The sequence below is a fragment of the Capsicum annuum genome, chromosome 1, assembly GCF_002878395.1.
Source record: "Capsicum annuum cultivar UCD-10X-F1 chromosome 1, UCD10Xv1.1, whole genome shotgun sequence".
Lineage (NCBI taxonomy): Eukaryota > Viridiplantae > Streptophyta > Magnoliopsida > Solanales > Solanaceae > Capsicum > Capsicum annuum.
The window spans coordinates 51,305,460-51,325,430 of NC_061111.1; the positions used below are offsets into that span (position 1 = coordinate 51,305,460).

Genomic DNA, 19,971 nt, shown 5'->3' on the forward strand with positions numbered 1-19,971 from the left:
TTGTCTTTTTTCATACAAATCTTTTAGCATTTGTAGTTCTTTTTCTAATTCAGCAATCCTACTATTTTTAGTTTCTTCTATTTTTTATATTTCTTCTTTAGTTTGTTGTTTTATTTTATCTATTTTCTTTTTTTCTATCTATCTCTTCGTTTTCTTTTTCTATTCTTACCATGGTTGCCAACTTATCTTCTAATTTTAATTCTTCTTTTTCTAACATTAAATATAAATGTTCACCTATTTTCTTATACCTTCTTCCTAGATTAGAAAATACTATTTTTATTTTTAATCCTTCATGGTTTTCATATATTTTTTCGTCTATTATAAATTTTTCTTTGTTCATTTTTATTTAATTGTTAATAGATCATGTTGGTATGTGTATTCTAGACTATCTATTGTTGATTCTCAACTTGATATTTCTTCTTTTTGTGCATTTATTGAATTTTTACTAACTCTAGTAATTATGTTATGCTGTAGTCTTTCTATCCTTATTTTTACTTTTTTACATTTTTCAGATATTATTTGTTTTAATTCTTTATATTTTTATAATTTTTGTACGTTATTCATCTAAATAATTAATATTTTGGTGAATACTTATATCTAATAAATTAATCAAATAACTCCAAATATATACAACTTCCGTAACTTTAAATAACATAGGGCTCTGATACCAATTGTAGGGGGCGCGGATAACTTGTATAATTGAATAGATATATTATAACTCTAATGGATCTATTCTTGTTTGTGCGTGGTTTTGCTCATTTCATCTTTTATGTAATAAGGAGACTATATATAGTTTAATATTAGGAATTTTCATGACTTAATTGATTATTGTTGTAAGTCTTGACATTTGAAACACCAAAGTCCTCTCTTTACTTGAGGCAAACCGAAACTTGTAACTAGGATAGCAATTTAAGGGTGGAATCTCTTGTAATTGCTTGTTTTTTTAGAAACCTTGGCGCTTAAGTGGTGGAATTCTCTCTTGTGTCATCGTAAGAGTTAGGTGATCGTGGGTGGAGGTGTTAGGGGTCTTAGAGTTTTATGTACTCTTTGGTTACTAGGATTTACACCACCTTTGTCTAACTATCTATCCCTTTACTTTTATTTTCATCTTGTAGTAGTTGTGTCTTGTCTTCTTGTAATAGTTGGTTGGTGTTATTGTAAGCTTATTGTTCATCATATTAATGTAGTGTTATTGATGTTTTGGTGTGATTATACACGTTATTATCTCTCCATTATTGAAGCATTCTCGGATTTTCTTTTCATTCTTGTGTTGTTATTCTTGGCCGAGACTTGGTTCCTTGGGCTCTCGATTTGTGGTGTGATTTGTGACATTTTTGGGGGCTGTTTTGTGTCTTCTTGGGGTTGTAAGGTATCATCACTCGTTCATTCTACTACACTTACAATACAAATATGGTTGATCCAGATTCGTACAAGAAGATTCATATCAAGTTCGTGCGGGAACTTCAAAGACAGTTTGATGAACTCTGAGGGATTTGACCGACTTTGGAGCAAGGCTGGGGAGGGCCCTGCTGCTGCTGGATGAAAATTATCCGGTTGACAATAATAATAGTAATAATAATAATAATAATAATAATAATGATAATAATAATGATAATAATAATAGTAGTAATAATAATTAGGTTATATTTTTTCTTTTAGTGTATGTATTATTTTCCTTCTTTTGTATATCAAATCTACCCAAGGGATTCAAAAATCATGTTTGGTGGTCGACTTTGAATTTTTAATTTTTATTTAGTATTTAATTATCATTCTGTTTATTCATTATTCTCAACATGTCAACGGTTGGTGGTAGAGATTGAGCATTTGTGGCAACAGAGGTTAATCTGATGCAACAGATCGATCATATGTTGCAACAGATGGTTATTAATAAAAAGGGGTTATTGTTATTGAGAGGGTGAAAAGAATAACTTTCCGATTATTTAATATGAAAAACAGTTTGTAAATAAATAATGAGAAAATAAATGATAGACACAATTTATAACCGTAAAAGAATGGTTATTTGATTTTAATAACTGATCATGACTTTTCACCATTTTTGTTTTAAATTTACTTTTTAAAATTATTTATTTATTATATAATAAAAAAATATCGCAATATTGGATTAATTAATTAACTTATATGATGATTGTTAAGAAAAAAGTCACGACTGTTCACTTTTTTCTTAATAATCATCATATAAGTTAATTAATTAATCCAATATTGTGACTTTTTTTAATTATATAATAAATAAATAATTTAAAAAATAAATTTAAAAACAAAAATAGTGAAAAGTCACGATCAGTTATTAAAATCAAAGTGACTTTTTATCTAAAACACATCCAACAATGTTGCTGATGCATCAAATTCCCCATCTATTGTGACTGATGTATCAGCTGTTAAAAGAAATAAAAAAAAAGTATTCAACAGATCGTCCATTTGTTGCTACAGATAGTATATCTATTGCAACTAATGGTTTATCTGATTCAACAAATATACAATTTGTTGTCAGAACTCAATAAAAATGGTTATTATTTTATTAAAGAAACAGTTATTGAAAAGGTGGTTTTTTTAATTTATATAATAAAAAAGTCAACAAATTTTGATTAATGATATGGTGATAATTTTGTTTTAAAAGATAGATTATATGTTGCAACAGATAGATTATCTAATGCAACAAGTTCTCTATTTGTTGCAGCAGATGGTACATCTGCTGTCACAACTCAATAAAAACGGTTCTTGGAAAGAACTAATTAATAATAATATTCTGAAAAGTCATGAATTATCACAACATTTCTTAATTTAATTAAAGTCATAACTTTTCACAATAATCAAAAATGTAATTAACAAATGGAGGTGAACAGTTAGATTATATATTGCAACAGATAGATTATATGATGCAACAGATTCTCTTTTGTCACAACAAATGGTATATCTATTGTCACAGATGAGTTATCTGATGCAACATATATAGAATCTATTGTCACATCTCAATAAAAATGATTTTTGAAAAGAATTAATTAATAATAATAATCTAAAAAGTCATGACTTATCACAATATTTCTTAATTTAATTAAGTCATAACTTTTTACAGCAATAAAAAATATAATTAATAAATGAAGGTGAACAGTCCCGCCTTTTTGCCACTCATTCAAATTCAATACTCTATAAATAGGTCCCTCCTTACTCATTCGTTCATTTCACTACACTCTATTTATTTATTGCATCTTGTCTTTCATATTACACCTTCCACCACTTTCTCTTCCCTGACTCAGGTAAGTTTTTTTCTTGCCAATTTGTAGTATACATTTTATTACATTCGGATATTCTTTTATTTACTTTTGTTTTTATGTTTTTTGTCAATTCATATGCGTTCTAGCTATGACTGATCTAGTGTGGGACATGGCTTTTCTACAAGACGCCGTGAATGAACTTCAGATGCAGGTTCGGGACCTGCAATGGCAACTGGGAGCAGTTAGAGCAAGGATGCTCTGTGAAATCCGACGACTGAGGAGGGTCTTGCTGCTACCTGCGGAAGATTGGCCGGCTGACAATAATAATAATAATAATAATAATAATAATAATAATAATAATAATAATTAGATTTTTTTTCTTTTAGTCTCGTCTATGTATATGTATTTTTATTTATTTTAGTTTAATAAAAAAATTATGTTTGATCCAACTTTGACGTTTTAATTCATATTTGATTTTCCTTCTCTCTATTATCTTCTCAACAAATATGTTGACGATTGGACGTAAGAAATAATTTCGAATCCAGTAGCAATAGTAAAATTTATCTGTTGGGTTTGTGGTAGGGGTTGATTTGTATTGTTTTAAACAAATTACTCATATGTTGCAACAGATACATAGTCTGATGCAACAGATAATCAGTCTGATGCAAAAGATAACTAGTCTGTTTCAATAGATAACTAGTCTGTTGCACGGCTTTGACGTTTTAATTCATACTCCCTCCGTCTCAAATTACTCGTCCCAAATTGAGATGACACATTGATTAAGAAAAATAATTAATAACATGCCTAGTTTACGATAATATCCTTATTAAATGATGTTTACATTTTAATTTGAAGAAAAAGTGATTAATGCAAAAGGTAAAACATGGAATTTTTTTTATCTCTTCTTGATTAATGAAAAAGGACAATTAAAATGAGAAATCAAATTAGGAAATTTGGGATGAGTAATTTAAGATGGAGGGAGTATTTAATTTTCATTTTGTCTATTATATTCTCAACAAACATGTCGACGGTTGGACGTAAGAAATAATTTTGAATCCAATTTGTATAGCAAGAGTTGAAACATATTGGTTATCTGTTGGGTTTGTGGCAGGGGTTGATTTGTGTTGTTCCAAACAGATTAATCATCTGTTGCAATAGATAAGCAGTCTGATGCAACAAATAATTAGTCTAATGCAATAGATAATCAGTCTGATACAACAAATAATCAGTCTGATGCAATAGATAACTAGTTTATTGCAACAGATTACTCATCTGATGCACCAGATGAATGATCTATTTAAATTGTGGGCACTTATGTTGGATTCATTATCGGGTTCTATCCATTGTTTGAAAAAACAGCAGTAACTGAGTATCCAGATGACAAATTTGAATAAAAATCATAATTTTACTTACCAAAGTTACCTATGAAGTAATGTCAAAGTGAAAAGTGATGTAGAAAATAAAATTTGACCTAAGAAATTGATCAGATGGCAGCAGTAGCGGCAACAACAACAACAATGGTCGACAAAAAGAAGAAGATGATAATGAAGTAGAAGATGATGATAATGAAACAAAAGATGATGAATAAAGCAAGCAGCAGCAACAATGAACAACAATAATTGTGAAGGGAGAAAAAACAACAACGGATGAGAAGAGAGAGAAACACGCCTTTTTTTCCTCCGTTTTCTGTTATATTAACTAACATTTGGATCGAAGTGTAAATTAAAAAACTTGTGGGTTATTTTCAAACTTCCCCAACTTTCTTAATCCATAATAAAGTAATTGTCATCTCCACTCAATAATTAAGATGTGTGTCACCTACACCTCATTTTAAAACTTTTTTTGTCATCTACAGCTCAAAAAGCCCCTAGATTCTCGTCCAATGACTTGAGCATTGAATTGAGAGTATAAACTTGAATTCTACATTCAATGTTGAAGAATTTGAACTATCAAGTCATTTAAAAACAATTGAAGGAAATTTTCTACTACATGCATGGAAGAACCTGCTACGGGCGTAGCATTAAAGCAACATGATATCGTAAAAATCTTTTATATTGTTAATGTAAATAATTTGAATTCCTTTTCTATTTATCTAACATTGAAGTTTGATGGAACTCTTAAAAACATTATAACACCCCGTGCCTTGCCCCTTGAGCACATCCAAGATAATTTCCAGCTTCTACTATTTTCAAATTAATAATGGATTTAATAGTCTTTATCATATCCGTCCTTTACTATTTTCAAAATCAACTTGTTTTTCTTCTTCGAAATTGCAATAACTAAGGGGGCGTTAGGCCATGAATATCATTTTATTTTTTTCGGGACTTGAATTTTGAAAAACATGTTTGGCCATTAAATTTCGGAATTTGAAAAACACTAAAAAGTTATTTTCACTTTTTTAACTGTAAATTACTCACAAAATTTTGAAAACAACTCCAATTTGTATTATGTCCAAACACAACTCTAATTTTTAAATATCATTATTCACATTGAATATGTTTTAATGCTCTAAAAAGTTCAATTTTTTAATTAGAATTTGCATATATTATAAATTTGACTGAAAATTACTTGATGACCTTTCTGAAATTGCTTACTCGAAAGCAATAGTAACGGATTTTATTGCACTGAATTTGTATTATATATATCTCAATATTACTTAACAGAGGAGCAGAACAAAAAATTCTTCATTTCTTCTCTACAAAATACTTAATTTTGATATTTTTCGTCATTCTCTACAAAAAACGCAACTTGAACTGCTAGATTTTTCGTCCAATTCCCTAGCTGGTTCAGTTCCGTCCAATGTAAGTGGTCTGCAAAACCTACAAACACTCAGCTTGTCATCAAACCACTTGAATGGGAATATACCTTCCGGATATACTCCCTTCCTTCACTAACTGCATTATACTTGAATGATAACCATTTCAGTGGAAAAATTCAGAAGTTCAACTCCAAAACATTGCCTGTAGTTGCTCTAAAACAAAATCAGCTGGAAGGTGCTATTCCAAAGTCACTCCTACTGCATTATCTTATCCTTTCTCAAAATAATCTTAGTGGTCAGATTTCTTCGACCGCCTACAATCTGAAAAAACTTTTAGTGCTAGATTTGGGAAGCAATAGTTTGAACGGAACAATACCACAATGTTTGGGTGAGATGAGAATACTTTGGATTTTGGATTTAAGCAACAATAATCTTTGTGGGACAATTACAACTTTTAGATTTGGAAACCAACTCTACATTATTAAATTGGATGAGAATAAGCTAGAGGGGAAAATTCCACGATCTTTGATCAATTGCAAAGATTTGAAACTTCTGAATTTAGGTAACAATCAGTTGAATGACACATTTCCAAGATGGTTGGGAACCTTACCAAGTTTGGTGATTTTAAAGTTGGCTTCTAATAAGTTGCACGGGCCCATTAAAAGTTCAAAGAATCGAAACTTGTTTGCGCAACTTCGAATTATTGCTCTCATCCAATGGATTTAGTGGGAATTTACCCATAAATGTTTTTCACAATTTCAATGTCATGAAAGTAAATGATGAGCAGATGATAGGAGTTGATTTTTCAGTGTATGATAATTCTTTGACAATTGCAACAAAGGGATTGGATCTTTCTTTTGTTCGTGTTTTGAGGAGTACGAACAAAATTATCAATTTCTCAAGGAATAGATTTGAAGGTCATATACCAAATATTATTGGAGATCTCGTTGGACTTCGTACATTGAACTTATCTCAAAATGGCTTGGAAGGTCATAAACCGGCGTCATTGCAACATTTATCTGTACTCGAATCATTGGATCTCTCATCTAACAAAACCGGCGGAGAAATTCCACCACAACTTGCATTCCTCACATTTCCTGTAGTGTTAAATCTCTCTCAATCATCTTGTTGGATGCATTAACTTGAATAGAGATGAACACAATGGAGTTGGTTTGGTTTATTTTGTGGGGTCAAACCCATGTGGAACAAAATTTCATGTGCCAATTTACTTGGCTAGGAAATGAACTTGGAGTGCAAGCAAAAATTTGTGGAGGACAAATTTTGTATTTATTTTTCCTTTTCTTATTCTTCACTGTTGAAACCATCCAAAAATCGTAAGAAAATACATTTGTAAGAGGAGAGAGTTGAGAGAGCAATTCTCTTAGGTGTATTTGGGATCTCTCCCTTTTCTTTGTTAGTAATATAAAGGCTGTTTTTCTCTGGTGGATGTAGGATCATTCTGATCCAAACCACGTTAAATCTTGTGTCTTTCTCTTGTTCTTTATTTCACGTTTCCACTAACAGTCTAGCTGTTCAAAAGTTGGAGAAGCAACTTCCCGAGCCAACGTTAGAATCCTAGCAGATATGACACTGGAAGAACACTTCCCATCTAAGTCTTGGATGATAAAGCTACCCGATATCTATATTGGTAGAAGGTAGACAGTACTGGTTGAATTAATCGAGCAGAACACAAGTTGACCTAGATATTACTGTTATACAACAACTATGCCTCAGTCCCAAACAGCTAATTGCATAGGCACACAATTGAATGATTGAAATCCGTGTGGATTTGACACTCACTCAAGAAGGAGACAAGCAAAACTGCTTGCCTTTAAAGTGATGTTTATCATGATCAGCTATTGTTCAGATTAATTAATTAGTGAACTGCTCCATAACATCGAAATATCAGGGCAAAGAACAAATATTACGAGTAGGAAACAAAAAGAAGTACCTCGCCAAACAGACTTGGGAACCGGTTAGTTGTGCATCTCCAGAAAAAATGTATCATCTTCTTTATCTGTCAAGCTATGTTAGCTTGAGCTCGAAGATAATTCAAACTCAAAAATTGATGAACATTTATCTGCTAAGGCTGCAGCATTCTTTAAGCAGTGGTTCAAACTCAGAGCAAAACCAATATGCAGGATCCTTTTAGCTGATTCTGATGAGTCGGCATTTCATCACCAAGCAGTCTACTATGCAAATAAAAGCTGCTGCAGTTATCAGCTCTATTAAATAAAACTGTGGGCTGGAACCTTGTGAATTCCAGCATCTAACATTGCTTTTCTCAAGGCAGCAGCATGATCCCACCTCTCTGCACCAGCATAAATGCTTGAGAGTTGCACATATCGCCCAGAATGATTCGGTTGCGACTTAAGCAATAGTTGTGCTACTTCATTTCCCAACTCAATAGCTCCATAAAGTCTACAAGCACCCATCATAGCACCCAAGACAGTGGCATCAGCTTCAAAAGGCATCCTCTTTATAAAATCATATGCTTCCTGCAGTAGCCCAGCTCTCCCTAAGAGATCGACCATACAACCGTAATGTTCCATCTTAGCTACAAGTCCGAATTCACTTGACATTGATTCAAACAATTTGAAACAGAAATCGACAAGCTTGGCACGTGCACAAGCTGATAGAACTGCCACGAAGGTAATCTCATTTGGTTGCAGCCCCTTTGCAAGCATCTTCTCGTACATCGTTAATGCCTGCTTCTCTTTACCATTCAAAGCTAGGGAAGAAATCATAGCATTCCAAGCACAAACTTGCTTGGTAACCATTGCATCAAATATCTTTGAAGCATATACCAAACAACCCATCTTCCCATAAAATGCAATCAATGCTGTCTTCATGAAGACACTCAACTCCTCATTCTTTATCATGTAAGCATGTACTTGCCTCCCTAGATATAACGCCACACCAACATCGAGAAATGTGCAAGAAGAAAGAAGACTAACAAAAGTTGCCTCATTTGGCTTCAATAAACCAAGCTTCACATCCTTGTGTACCATCATTCTCTCGAAAAACTTAACAGCAACCTCAGAGCACCCGTTCTTCATATACCCATGAATCATACTACTCCACGAATAAACATCTCTAGAAGGCATGCGAGAAAACATCAGAAAACCCAAACCCATATCTCCATTTTTCCCACAAGCATCAAGCATCGCATTATACGAGACAACACACGGTTCAGGAATTTCATTAAAAACTTTGCATGCACTCCAGAGTTCACCAGCGTGCGCGTACAGCCCAATAAAAGATGTACACACATACGGGTCGCCCAAGACCCCTCTTCTCAAGACTTGACAGTGAAGATTCTTGCCTATATATGAAGCCATATGGGGCGGGAAAGACGAGGCTGCTTTGCAGAGGGAAGGGAAAGTATGGCTGTTTGGCTGAGCTTGATGGATGAGCATGTGGGTGAAAAGGATAAGAGTTGTTTGAGACTGAGCAATGTTGAGATAAGCCCTGATGAGAGTGTTGTAAAGAAGTGTGTTGATCCATTGAGAAGTAAGGAGGAGAGGGCCACTAGTTATGAGAAGTGAATGTATTTGTTTGATTTGTTTTGCGTGTTTGATAAATTGCTGCAGAAGTTGAAGCATATGTTCTGGTTTTTTTGGCTTTGGCATTCCAAAAGAATAAACATTGTCAGCACCTAAGATCAACGGGAAGTAATTAATAAGCAATCATAAACATTTTTCAGTGTCCCAAGTAGTGGCGAAGTCAGGATTTCGAATAAGGAAATTTAAAGTATAACATAAAATATACACAGAGAAAGAAACCAAGCGGACTCAATATATACCTAATATACATAAACAACAACAAACCCAGTGTATTCCCACCTAGTGGGGTCTGGGGGGGTAAGATGTACGCAGTCCATACCTCTACCTCTAAAGAAGTAGAAAGGTTGTTTCCGATAGACCCCCGGCTCAAGTCACGAGATACCACACAAACTCATAGTAAAGCACAGAACTAGATTACATAACATAAATACGGCACCCATAAGTATTAGAAAACAGAGGAAAGCACACAGATTCGTACTAAAACATGGAACACGGAATCATAACAAGAATAAAACCCCCACCAAGTAATTCCCTACACTAGCGACCCAAACCGGCCCTAGTTTTCTGCCCTAATTCGCGTCCTCCAGACCTTCCTATCTAGGGTCATGTCCTCAGTGAGCTGTAACTGCTCCATGTCCCGCCTAATCACCTCACCCCAGTACTTCTTCGGCCTACCCCTACCCCGCCTAAAACCATCCAACGCTAGCCTCTCACACCTACGAACCGGGGCATCCATGCCCCTCCTCTTCACGTGTCCGAACCATCTCAATCGGTCTTCCCGCATCTTGCACTCCACTGGAGTCACACCAACCTTCTCCCGGATAGTCTCATTCCGAACTCTATCCCCTCTAGTCAGCCCACACATCCAGCGCAACATCCGCATTTCTGCCGCCTTCATTTTTTGGATGTGGGAGTTCTTAACTGGCCAACACTCCGCTCCATACAACATGGCCGGACGGACTACCACCCTGTAGAATTTACCTAATATACATAAAAAAAGAAAAATTATGTAGACTCTATTAGCATTTTTTTATACGATCGTCACTTGTTACACCATCAATTAACATGTCTTAATCTCTAGAAGGCATTAACTAACAACTTTTTTCGACTTATGTGACACCCCTTGGAAATCAACTTCCAGGATCTAAGATAAGAAATAAACTTCCCTTAGGAACTATGGAACTTTTCTCCCATTCGATTACCAGTTCATTAGGGAATTGGAAACTGACTTTTCGAGTCCTACAATCCCAAGAAGCATAGCACGAATGAAGCCAATCCATCCCCAAGATTACATCAAAATCTATCATATCAAGCTCTACCAAATCCACCAAGGTCTCTCTATGAAAGATAGACACCACACAACCTCTATAGATCTTTCTAGACATAACAGACTCACCCACCGAAGTAGAAATAGAGAAAGGCTCGGGAATAGTTTCGGGACCAAAACTAAAATGCATAGCCACGTAAAGGGTCACATAAGAAACTTTTAGCTAAATGTAAATCATTGTGCTATTTGTCTAGGAAACGGGTTGTAGATTTTTTATAATCTATCCATTTTATCATTCAGAAGATTATTTGTTATACATCAATTTTTTATTGACGTCCTTCATCCTTAAAGCTCTTTAACTTTAACTCTTGATTGTTGAAAAATGTAGGTTTCTCTCCGTAAAATTAGGTATTTTATGTATATATTTTCTAGAATTGGTATAATATTAAGAATTTAAGTTTTGTGCACTGTCAGTGTACAAAATATTCTACACTACCAGGTAAACTTGACCTGTTATTGCAGGTTACCCAATTTTTTTCTTTTTTAATTTTTTGTAAAAAATTGAGTAACCTGCAATAACAGGTCAAATTTACATGATAGTGTCGAATATTTATACACTGACAGTGCATAGACCTTGAACCCAATAACTGTGAGCACCATACTACAAAAAGGCTAATTACTTCACTTAGTTGGATGTTAAGTTATTTAACTAGAGGACTAGGAACCAATTCTCACTTAACACATTTTTCCTTCTGTTTTGAGTGATGCACCCACGTTCTAGAAATTTTTGATTCACCTCGTGGTACCCGTTACCCCTACCTTGTGTGAGGCGGAGAAGTTGTGTCTAATAGACCCTCGGCTCAAGAAAACCGCTTCAAAAACAGGTTTGACAAACATAAGAGTAAAAGCTTTAGTGAAGAGATACTTATTAGAGCATGCTATCGAGTATCCCTACATATTACATGTCCTTGTTCAACACACCTTCCCAGGTTATAAGTAAGATGGAGAGGTTGCAACGAGATTTTCTTTGGAATGCAGCAGACGGATCAATGAAGTTCCACTTAGTGCGAAGGGAGTCTGTGACATCTCCTAATAGTGGAGAGGACTTGGGGTTAAAGACTTGAAGACTTTCGAAAAAGCTCTTCTAGGTACATGGCTGTGAAGATTTGGGTGGAGAGAGAAGCTTTATGGAGAGAGGTGACAACAAAAATACTTTTCGGTTGTGTTGTGTGGAGGAATATAAGAAACGGGTGGGATGTTTTCGATGATAACATTACTTTTTGTGTTGGGGAGGTGACCAGATTTTTTTTTTTAAGGGAGAGGGGGGGGGGGGGGGGGGGGGGGGGTTTTTTGGGGGGGGGGGGGGGGGGGGGATGGGGGAGGGATGGAACTTTTTGGAATTTGAGGTTCCGGAGAAATTTCCAGGACTGGGAGGTGATCGAGCTTCAGAGATTACTAGATTTACTCCCAAAAGTGATGTGAGCTAGTCGACAGACCTGATGCTCAGAGTTGGGAGTTGTGAAATAACAAAGTGTTTTCTAGCAATTCCTATAATAGAAAGCTTTTGGTGAGGGTGCAGGATATTTTTCCATATGGTGCAACATGGATATCGAAGGTACCGAGGAAGATGTGCTTCTTCACGTGGTTAGCTACTAGAGCGGTGATTTTGATGGCATAGAACCTTAGAAAGAGAAAAGTTACCCACATGAGCTAGTTTTTCCTATGTAAGAAGATTGGTGAGGATGTGGATCATATTTTATTGCCTTGCAAATTAGCCAGAGGTTATGAGAGGATATGTTTGCATGGTTTGGCGTCATTACAGTAATGCCAAGATTAGTGGAGTTAATATTCAGTTGGAAGCATGGAGCTAGGAGAAGACGACACAAGGCGTGGAATGTTACACCTCTAGCTCTAATATGGGTCATTTGGAAAGAGAGAAAGAGGACAGATTTTGAAGGGATGGAAATGAGTTTTGTTGAATTAAGCAGTAGTCTATGATCCCTTATTTTCTTTTGGTGCACCCATGTAGTTCTGGTTTGTATATAGGATATGGTGTCTTTTGGAGAGAACCATATGGTGTAGGTCTCTCCTTTTTGGTATATCTCTTCTATACGGCCTAGTTGACCTTGTTATTATCAACGAAAACCTTACTTGATCATTAAAAAACTGTAGAAAGGAAAACTACTGACAACAAAAATAGTAAAGATAACTCAAGTAAAAGAAACAACATTAATAATACAATTGGAGAATAAGATATTAATACAATAATAATGATACTAATAAGTAGAAGAGGGAACAGAAAGTTGCTCTAAGTTAGAACCATGCTCTCCTTCAGGAAAAAGAGAAATTGTTCAACTACCTACTAATCTCTACCATAATCCTCGACATCCGTGTTTTCCTATCTAAGGTCATGTCCTCGGTGGGCTGAAGATGCGTCGTGCAATGTCTAGTTACCTCTCCCCAATTATGTAGAGTTAAATTCAGCCTAATTATTAGCTAACTATCTCCTAGGGGCCTATTTGAAAATCGCTTGATCCTTACATCATTCGATCAATTTCCTAACTCGTCCAGTATTCTTCCCATAACAGTGAACTAGAAAACCTGCCATGTCTCTTATTATCATCAAACTACATGAACGGGATGAAATGTTCCATCCTGGATATTCTCCCTTCCATTCCATCACTAAATTATCCAGACTCGAGGAAAAACCATCCATATCATTGGCTAAATTGAGAAATTTAAGTCCAAAACAAAAAAGAAAGTACCTTTAAGCTGCAAATTCTTGAATTTTAGCCAAATGGAGTTTCTCTATTATGCTTTTGAAACTATAAAAAAAATTCAAAAATAATAAAACATAAAAAAAAAAATTTGCTCCACAGATTCAGTTAACTGATGAATTAGGGCTCCATTACTCTCTCGGGTTATGGGTAATGGGCTTATGATGTAATTTTAAATATGCTGAATTGGTCTCTAACTTTTCTTTATGTCACACTTGTCCCTTTTAATATCTAGAAATAACTTTTAGTCGAAAAGTAAGCTACTATTTTGAAAAAGAAAAATTAACTTCTATAAATGATCATCCAATCGCTTAAATTAAAAATAGCTTATGAATTTATAACCTATTATAATTTATATAGTGATAATTATTCTAAATAAACTTATTAAATTATTTATTATAAGTTATAGCAAAACTTTTCAATAACTACTAGACCAAAGAAATAATTAAAAGTTATAGCAACTTTTTAGGGAAAAAAAATCTAATTAAATATCCAAAAATTCTTTTTTTAATAAACTTGTAATAAAAAATTGAATAAATTTATTTATTTAATTTTTCCTTTATATATGATATGTCATATGGGCATAACTATGTGTAAAGATCTATTTAAGTATACGTTCAGACAAATTAATTAGTGAATTAGTGAATTGATCGAATATTTATGAAAAAAAAATACTTCTTAAAACTCATATATAATCATGTGTTTATTTAAAAATAAATTGCAATTCATAGCAACTCTTTGGCAGTTTCTATAAATGTAATTTTGTTTTAAAAAAATGATCTTTAGAACAATTTTATAAAAAAGCCATGCTCCTATTTGAACGGGCAAATATCATTATATTACATGCAATGGGAAAGTTAGGATTATCATTGAGGGGATTTAAAAGTATACATACGAACTAGCCAAATGGGTTCAACATCTATTATATACAGATAAAAAATTAAATTTTAACTATATATAAATAGTACAATTTTTCGCCGAAAAAAGTTTTGAACCCCTCATTGTGTGCTAATTGCGTCCTTGATTACATGTTGTTAGCAAAAGAACTACTAATCGTAAATTCTATGTTTGCATAATATTCTATCAAAGTTGAAATTACAAAAAAATATTTTAAAAAAAAGTATTTGGAAAGGAAAAATTACATTCTATAGATAAAATAAATCCTTAATTATCTGGTATGGTTAAGGTTTAAAACAATTATTTTAAATAATTATTTGTTAGTTTTACAACTATTTTTAATGGGCCCTTATATACAAATATTATACCTAGTGTATTTAGTCAATACAAGATTCTCTCACTTGATTAATTTTTCAGACACCCTCTCTTATCTAATTGGCTAATTTGACGGTTGAAACCTTTACATCCATCTCTCACTTAGCCATTACACGATTCTCTCACTTAAAGATAATTTCAAGGAATTCTTTTCTCCCAATTCATCCGCAATTTGTCATCCTAAACTTCCACTTGAATATGCATTACAGATTTTGAAGTAATCTTGGAGGGTTTCGTTTGTATTTCATTTGATTTTTTTTCCTAACTTTTACTTCATCTATAAGTCTAAGTTTTTGAGCAATTTTCTCTATTTGGTGTTTTTTAGATTTTCTTCAAGTTATCAATTAACTTGATTCAAATGGATGAAAAAAATTCATATAGGAGATTGACAAGAGGTATTGAACCTATAGCTCCGATTAATAATTGACAAGAGATATTAAACCTATAGACCTGATTAAATGTAATGTTTCTGTTTCATCTCTATTTTCTAGAAATCTTATAAAATAGAATGTATAATTTGAAAATCGAATTCTATATTATTATCAATTTCACATAATAAATCTTGATGAATTATTTTTATAATTGAGTATTTGATCCAATTTTAATGAATTAGGTAATTGTATACAGGTGATTTAACTGTATTCAGTCTGATTTGCATAGAATTTTGTATGTGGAGTGCATTGTATATTTTTTTTTCATTTTTATATTTCTATATACATATGAATGTATTGCATGTATATTTTTTAATGTATATATGTATATTTTGTATAACTATATATGTTTACAGGTTTGTTCTGTGTTGGTACACATATACATACATATATATATACACTAGTTTAGGTGTATGCGCTTTGCGCGTGTACCTCACTTTAATGATTTCAAATATTACATTACATAGAATATTTGTTTAAATAATAAAGATGAATATAATAATTAAATTTAATATCTTTTGAGTATGTAAAGATGGAGAATTTATTTACTAAACCTAATTTTTTTTATCAAAAAAAATTTTAAAAATCGATCGACATTCATCTACCATCTGTAAATTACAACAAAATAATATAATGATAAAGACATCAAAATAATATAATTAAATCTAATCTTTACACACAAAAATTTTCTCAAAGTCATCCGAACACTCACCTACCACCTGTAAACAATAACAAAATAATACGATAATAGACATATCAAAATAATACAACTAAACTTAACCTTTACATAAAAAAATTCCTCAAAGCCGACCAACATTTATCTATCACTTGTAAACTGCAATAAAATAATACGATAAAATTAATATCAAAATAATACAATTAAACTTAAATTTTACAGACAAAAAATTCTCAAAGTCGATCGAGATTCATCTATGAACTGTAAACTAACACAAAATAACAAACTAATAGAGATATTACGACCATACAATTAAACCTAACCTTTACCCAAAAAAAATTTCAAAGCTGACCCACATTTATCTAGCATATGTAGATTAAAATAAAATAATAAGATAAAGTGAGATATATGTTAGAGTTATTAGATATATGTTAGAGTTATTAGAATTTACCTATAAATTATTAAATTAATTATGCGAAGACCATTTAAAAATAGAGAAGCTTTTAGAAAAATTAAAGAATCTTTAATTAGTAATTATTCAGAATATATAAGTCTAAATAAAACAAAAGAAAACCCACAAAGATTAGCCTACTTAATTACATTAATATCTAGTATTGAATCAAAATTAATAATCCATTTAAAATCTAGAAGAATGAAATACATACCACCTAATTATGATAAAATAAGATTTAGATATCCGCCAAGATATTATAAATATAATTTAAAATGAATAAAGAACAACAATACAAAGAATTAAAACAAAATATTTCTGAAAAACGTAAAGAATTAAAACTATCACATGTACTTTTTTCTAAATTTTCTATGGTTTTTTCTATCCACATTAATTTTTCTTTTAGGTTTTCCATTATTTTTCTAATTCAGTTTCTATAATTAATTTCATTATTTAGATTTTCTTGATTTTCTCTAGTTTTTTTTTTAAATATATTCTAACATCTCTTAATCTGTATAATATCCTTCTGGGTAAATTTCTTCGTATAACTGTTCTAGCCAATTTATAGTTTCAATTTCGTAGTCTATTACTTTTTCTAATATTATTTTCTTAATATCTATTATTTCTATATCTTTAAGTATATATAAGATTAAAACTTTAAGATAATCTAGGTGATCTATTTTTTAGAATTGGTTTTATTATAATATTTTGTAGTTGTTTGTTTTATCCTTAGTAGTTCTTGCATATTTTTATTAAGAAATTCTATGTATTTTATCTCTTTATTTTTCTTGTATTTGTCTATATTTATTTTTATCTGTTTTTCTAGTAACTGTATGTTTCTCATATCTTTTTCTAAATTTTCTATGTAATTTGTCATGGTAAGTATTTGTAATAGTAGTTAGGTAGATATGGTATATAATTTACTCTTGTCATGTAATATTTACCAAAAGCTTTTTCTAATTTGATTTTTCTTATATCTACTATTTTTATATCTTTAAGTACATACAAAATAAGTATTTTAAATTTATCTACCACCACATCAGATAAATAATTATTCATTTTCATAAAATTGCTTTCTTCAAAATATTCCCTTCAACCATGTACATAACAAAATATGGTCATCTTAGATTACTATATACTAGATTATTCTTAAATAATATGTTCTTCGGTCACTATTAACATGGTAATCCGGATACTTTTTCTCTTAAACAGCGCCTCTACTCTGGTTACTCCCCGCCACGGCTTCTTGCCTCATTGGTTTCACCTTTAGGATGGCATAGTCCTTAGGGATCTTTCTCCGTTTCCGCTTTGTTAATAAACTTCTTAACATATTATTCTTCGGATAATTCTACTATAAGGTAACTAGAACGAATTTATTTTATCATATCATGATTGTTGGGAATTATGAATTTAGCTATTCATAATCATAAATAAATATACCTGTTCGGGTAGTTTTGATATTTCTGAAGTTTGTTCCTCCATAGTTTTTTCCATTGAAATATGTCTATTTAATTAACTGAGTAAAATATTTGTTGTGGAATGGAGAGAGTGTTTGCTTCAACGCATGAAGGCTTGCTTTGCAATGCCTTCAGCTTCCTTTATTTATAGAATGAAATCCTCTTTACAATCTTTACACGTTTTTTTACATTGCTAAAAGAACTATAAAAAGTCAAAAAAGGTGGCTAGGCTACTAACTAGCCTTTAATTTCCTACAAACCTACAAATCTACAATTATTACATCTTTTACGTAAAGTCTAAAGACTTTGTGCAATAATTCAACAATAATAAGACTTTGTACAATAATTCAACAATATCTTATCTCCGTTGATTTTGTCGTATCTGCTATATCTCCACTATTGCTTCTTATCTTATCTTTCCAGTTGGCATTTTGTCTTCTTTTATTCTAGATGTACTTCTGGAATAATGTTATCTTCTCCATTACACCTTGAACATTGGTGATTTGGATATTTTTGTCCAATTATTTTACAATATCTTGTCAGTAGTCCGTCTAAAATAAATCCTTTTTAATTGCTCTTGCGGTAGATTATTTTTCTGGGTTGAGTAATGTCATTATCCATTGTCTGAAATCTTTCATATCTGCTTGTCGTAGCTCTTTTGAATTAGAGTAAATCATTTGATGATCTCTCGAATAATAGCTCCATATTGGGTTTCCATTAGTATAATTATTTGCTAGTTCTTGAATAATCGTAGCTAGTCCAATAAGTCGTTTATTTGCGTAGAAGTCGGGTATCTCAATTCTGGGTATCTCCGGTTGCTGTGTAATATCTTCTAGTATGATCATATCTCTAGTTAGTCCTATCTTTACAACCTGTATAACTGGTTTTATTTCATCATATAGTATCTCTGCCGGTGCAGTATAACACTTTATATAAAATAAATTTTCTTTCGTTATCCTTTTGTAGGTGGTGAATATCTTGTATAATTCTTCCATAGCTGTTAATTCTTCTCCGTCTTGGGTATATATGGTGTTTAATAGTCCATAGTCAAAACAGGTTTTTACTAGGCTTGGGTTAGTTTTGGGTAGTGCAATTAGTTTGTTATATCCTTGTAATTTTTGGGTTATATAGTCGGTGTTTGGTTCTTTGATGTTTGTAGCTCTGGGGTTATGGTTTAAAAAAGTTTGTACTCTGTAGATATTTTCTATGTATTTCTGGGAGGTGTAGTTGTAAACTTTTTTATCTTGGTTTAGGCTATCTCGGTATGTGCTAACTTGTGGGGGTATGAATAAGTGGTCTTTTTGTGTTTTTGGAGTAAATGGTTTCTCAAATATTTTATTCATATTCATATTCTGGTATCTTCGTCGATTAACTCCTTTGCTTGTACCTGCAGAAGTAGATTGATAAATGTTATGGGTTTTATGGAGTGTCTCAACGTCTCCTTCTAGCTCTGGAACTTTAATGTCTTTCGATCGACATAGCTCTGCACACTGATGAGTTAGCTGATTTGTAGTTATAGACTTCAATTTATCTTCATTAGTCTTTAGCTTTTCTATCTCATTACCCATACTGTCCACTTTCATTGAAAGCGTAGTTAGGGTGTTAAGTATTTTTTCTAGAGTATCTTCTTCTATTATTTCAGTCTGTGTAGCTTTGTCTTGATATGTAATCTGCAATAACATTTTTGTTAGTACTGATCACTTCAATTGTAAATGTGAAATTTAATATATTCAAAACTAGTCTCCGAATCTCTTTTGTTGTAACTGAATTTTGTATTTTCTTTGTTAACCACCAGCGTACCTGTGTATTATCTGTTCGTACAATAAATTTGTTATATACAATATATGACTCAAATGCAAATAAACATTTATATAATGAATATAATTCTTTCCTATTTATTTCCCATTTTATTTCTGTCTCATTGAACGTACCTGAGTAGTATCTACAATGGTGTTCTATTTTTTCTGCTTCATATCAATATTTAAGTACTCCTCCGTAACTATATTCACTAGCATCTGCTTCTACTATATATATAAATTTTCTATTTTCATCTGGAAATTGCAATTTTGGTAATTCTTTACAAAGA

The 19,971-nt window shown here is 32.2% G+C and overlaps 1 protein-coding gene across 3 annotated transcripts; it reads right to left on the bottom strand.

Moving 5' to 3' along the window:
- Positions 1-5,807: 5,807 nt before the first annotated feature.
- LOC107874274 (putative pentatricopeptide repeat-containing protein At1g10330) lies at positions 5,808-13,778 on the bottom strand. 3 transcript variants are annotated; one of them, XR_001675526.2, is made up of 3 exons: positions 13,587-13,778; positions 7,940-9,646; positions 5,808-6,309 (listed from the first exon to the last, which is right to left on the bottom strand). XR_001675526.2 is itself a non-coding variant. In XM_016721108.2 (2 exons), the coding sequence occupies exon 2, from the start codon at positions 9,618-9,620 to the stop codon at positions 8,217-8,219; it is 1,404 nt and encodes a 467-aa protein (XP_016576594.1). In that variant the 5' UTR covers positions 9,621-9,646; positions 13,587-13,744; the 3' UTR covers positions 7,758-8,216. The 3 variants fall into 3 exon arrangements, 1 of the variants encoding a protein (XP_016576594.1); XR_007044929.1 differs by having other exon boundaries at positions 5,808-7,085; positions 13,587-13,744; XM_016721108.2 differs by lacking the exon at positions 5,808-6,309 and having other exon boundaries at positions 7,758-9,646; positions 13,587-13,744.
- Between the last annotated feature and the right edge of the window lie 6,193 nt (positions 13,779-19,971).

What these genes read in the sequence shown, in the direction of transcription:
- LOC107874274 (XM_016721108.2), bottom strand. Translation starts at nt 9,620, where the DNA reads ATGCCAAAGCCAAAAAAACCAGAACATATGCTTCAACTTCTGCAGCAA.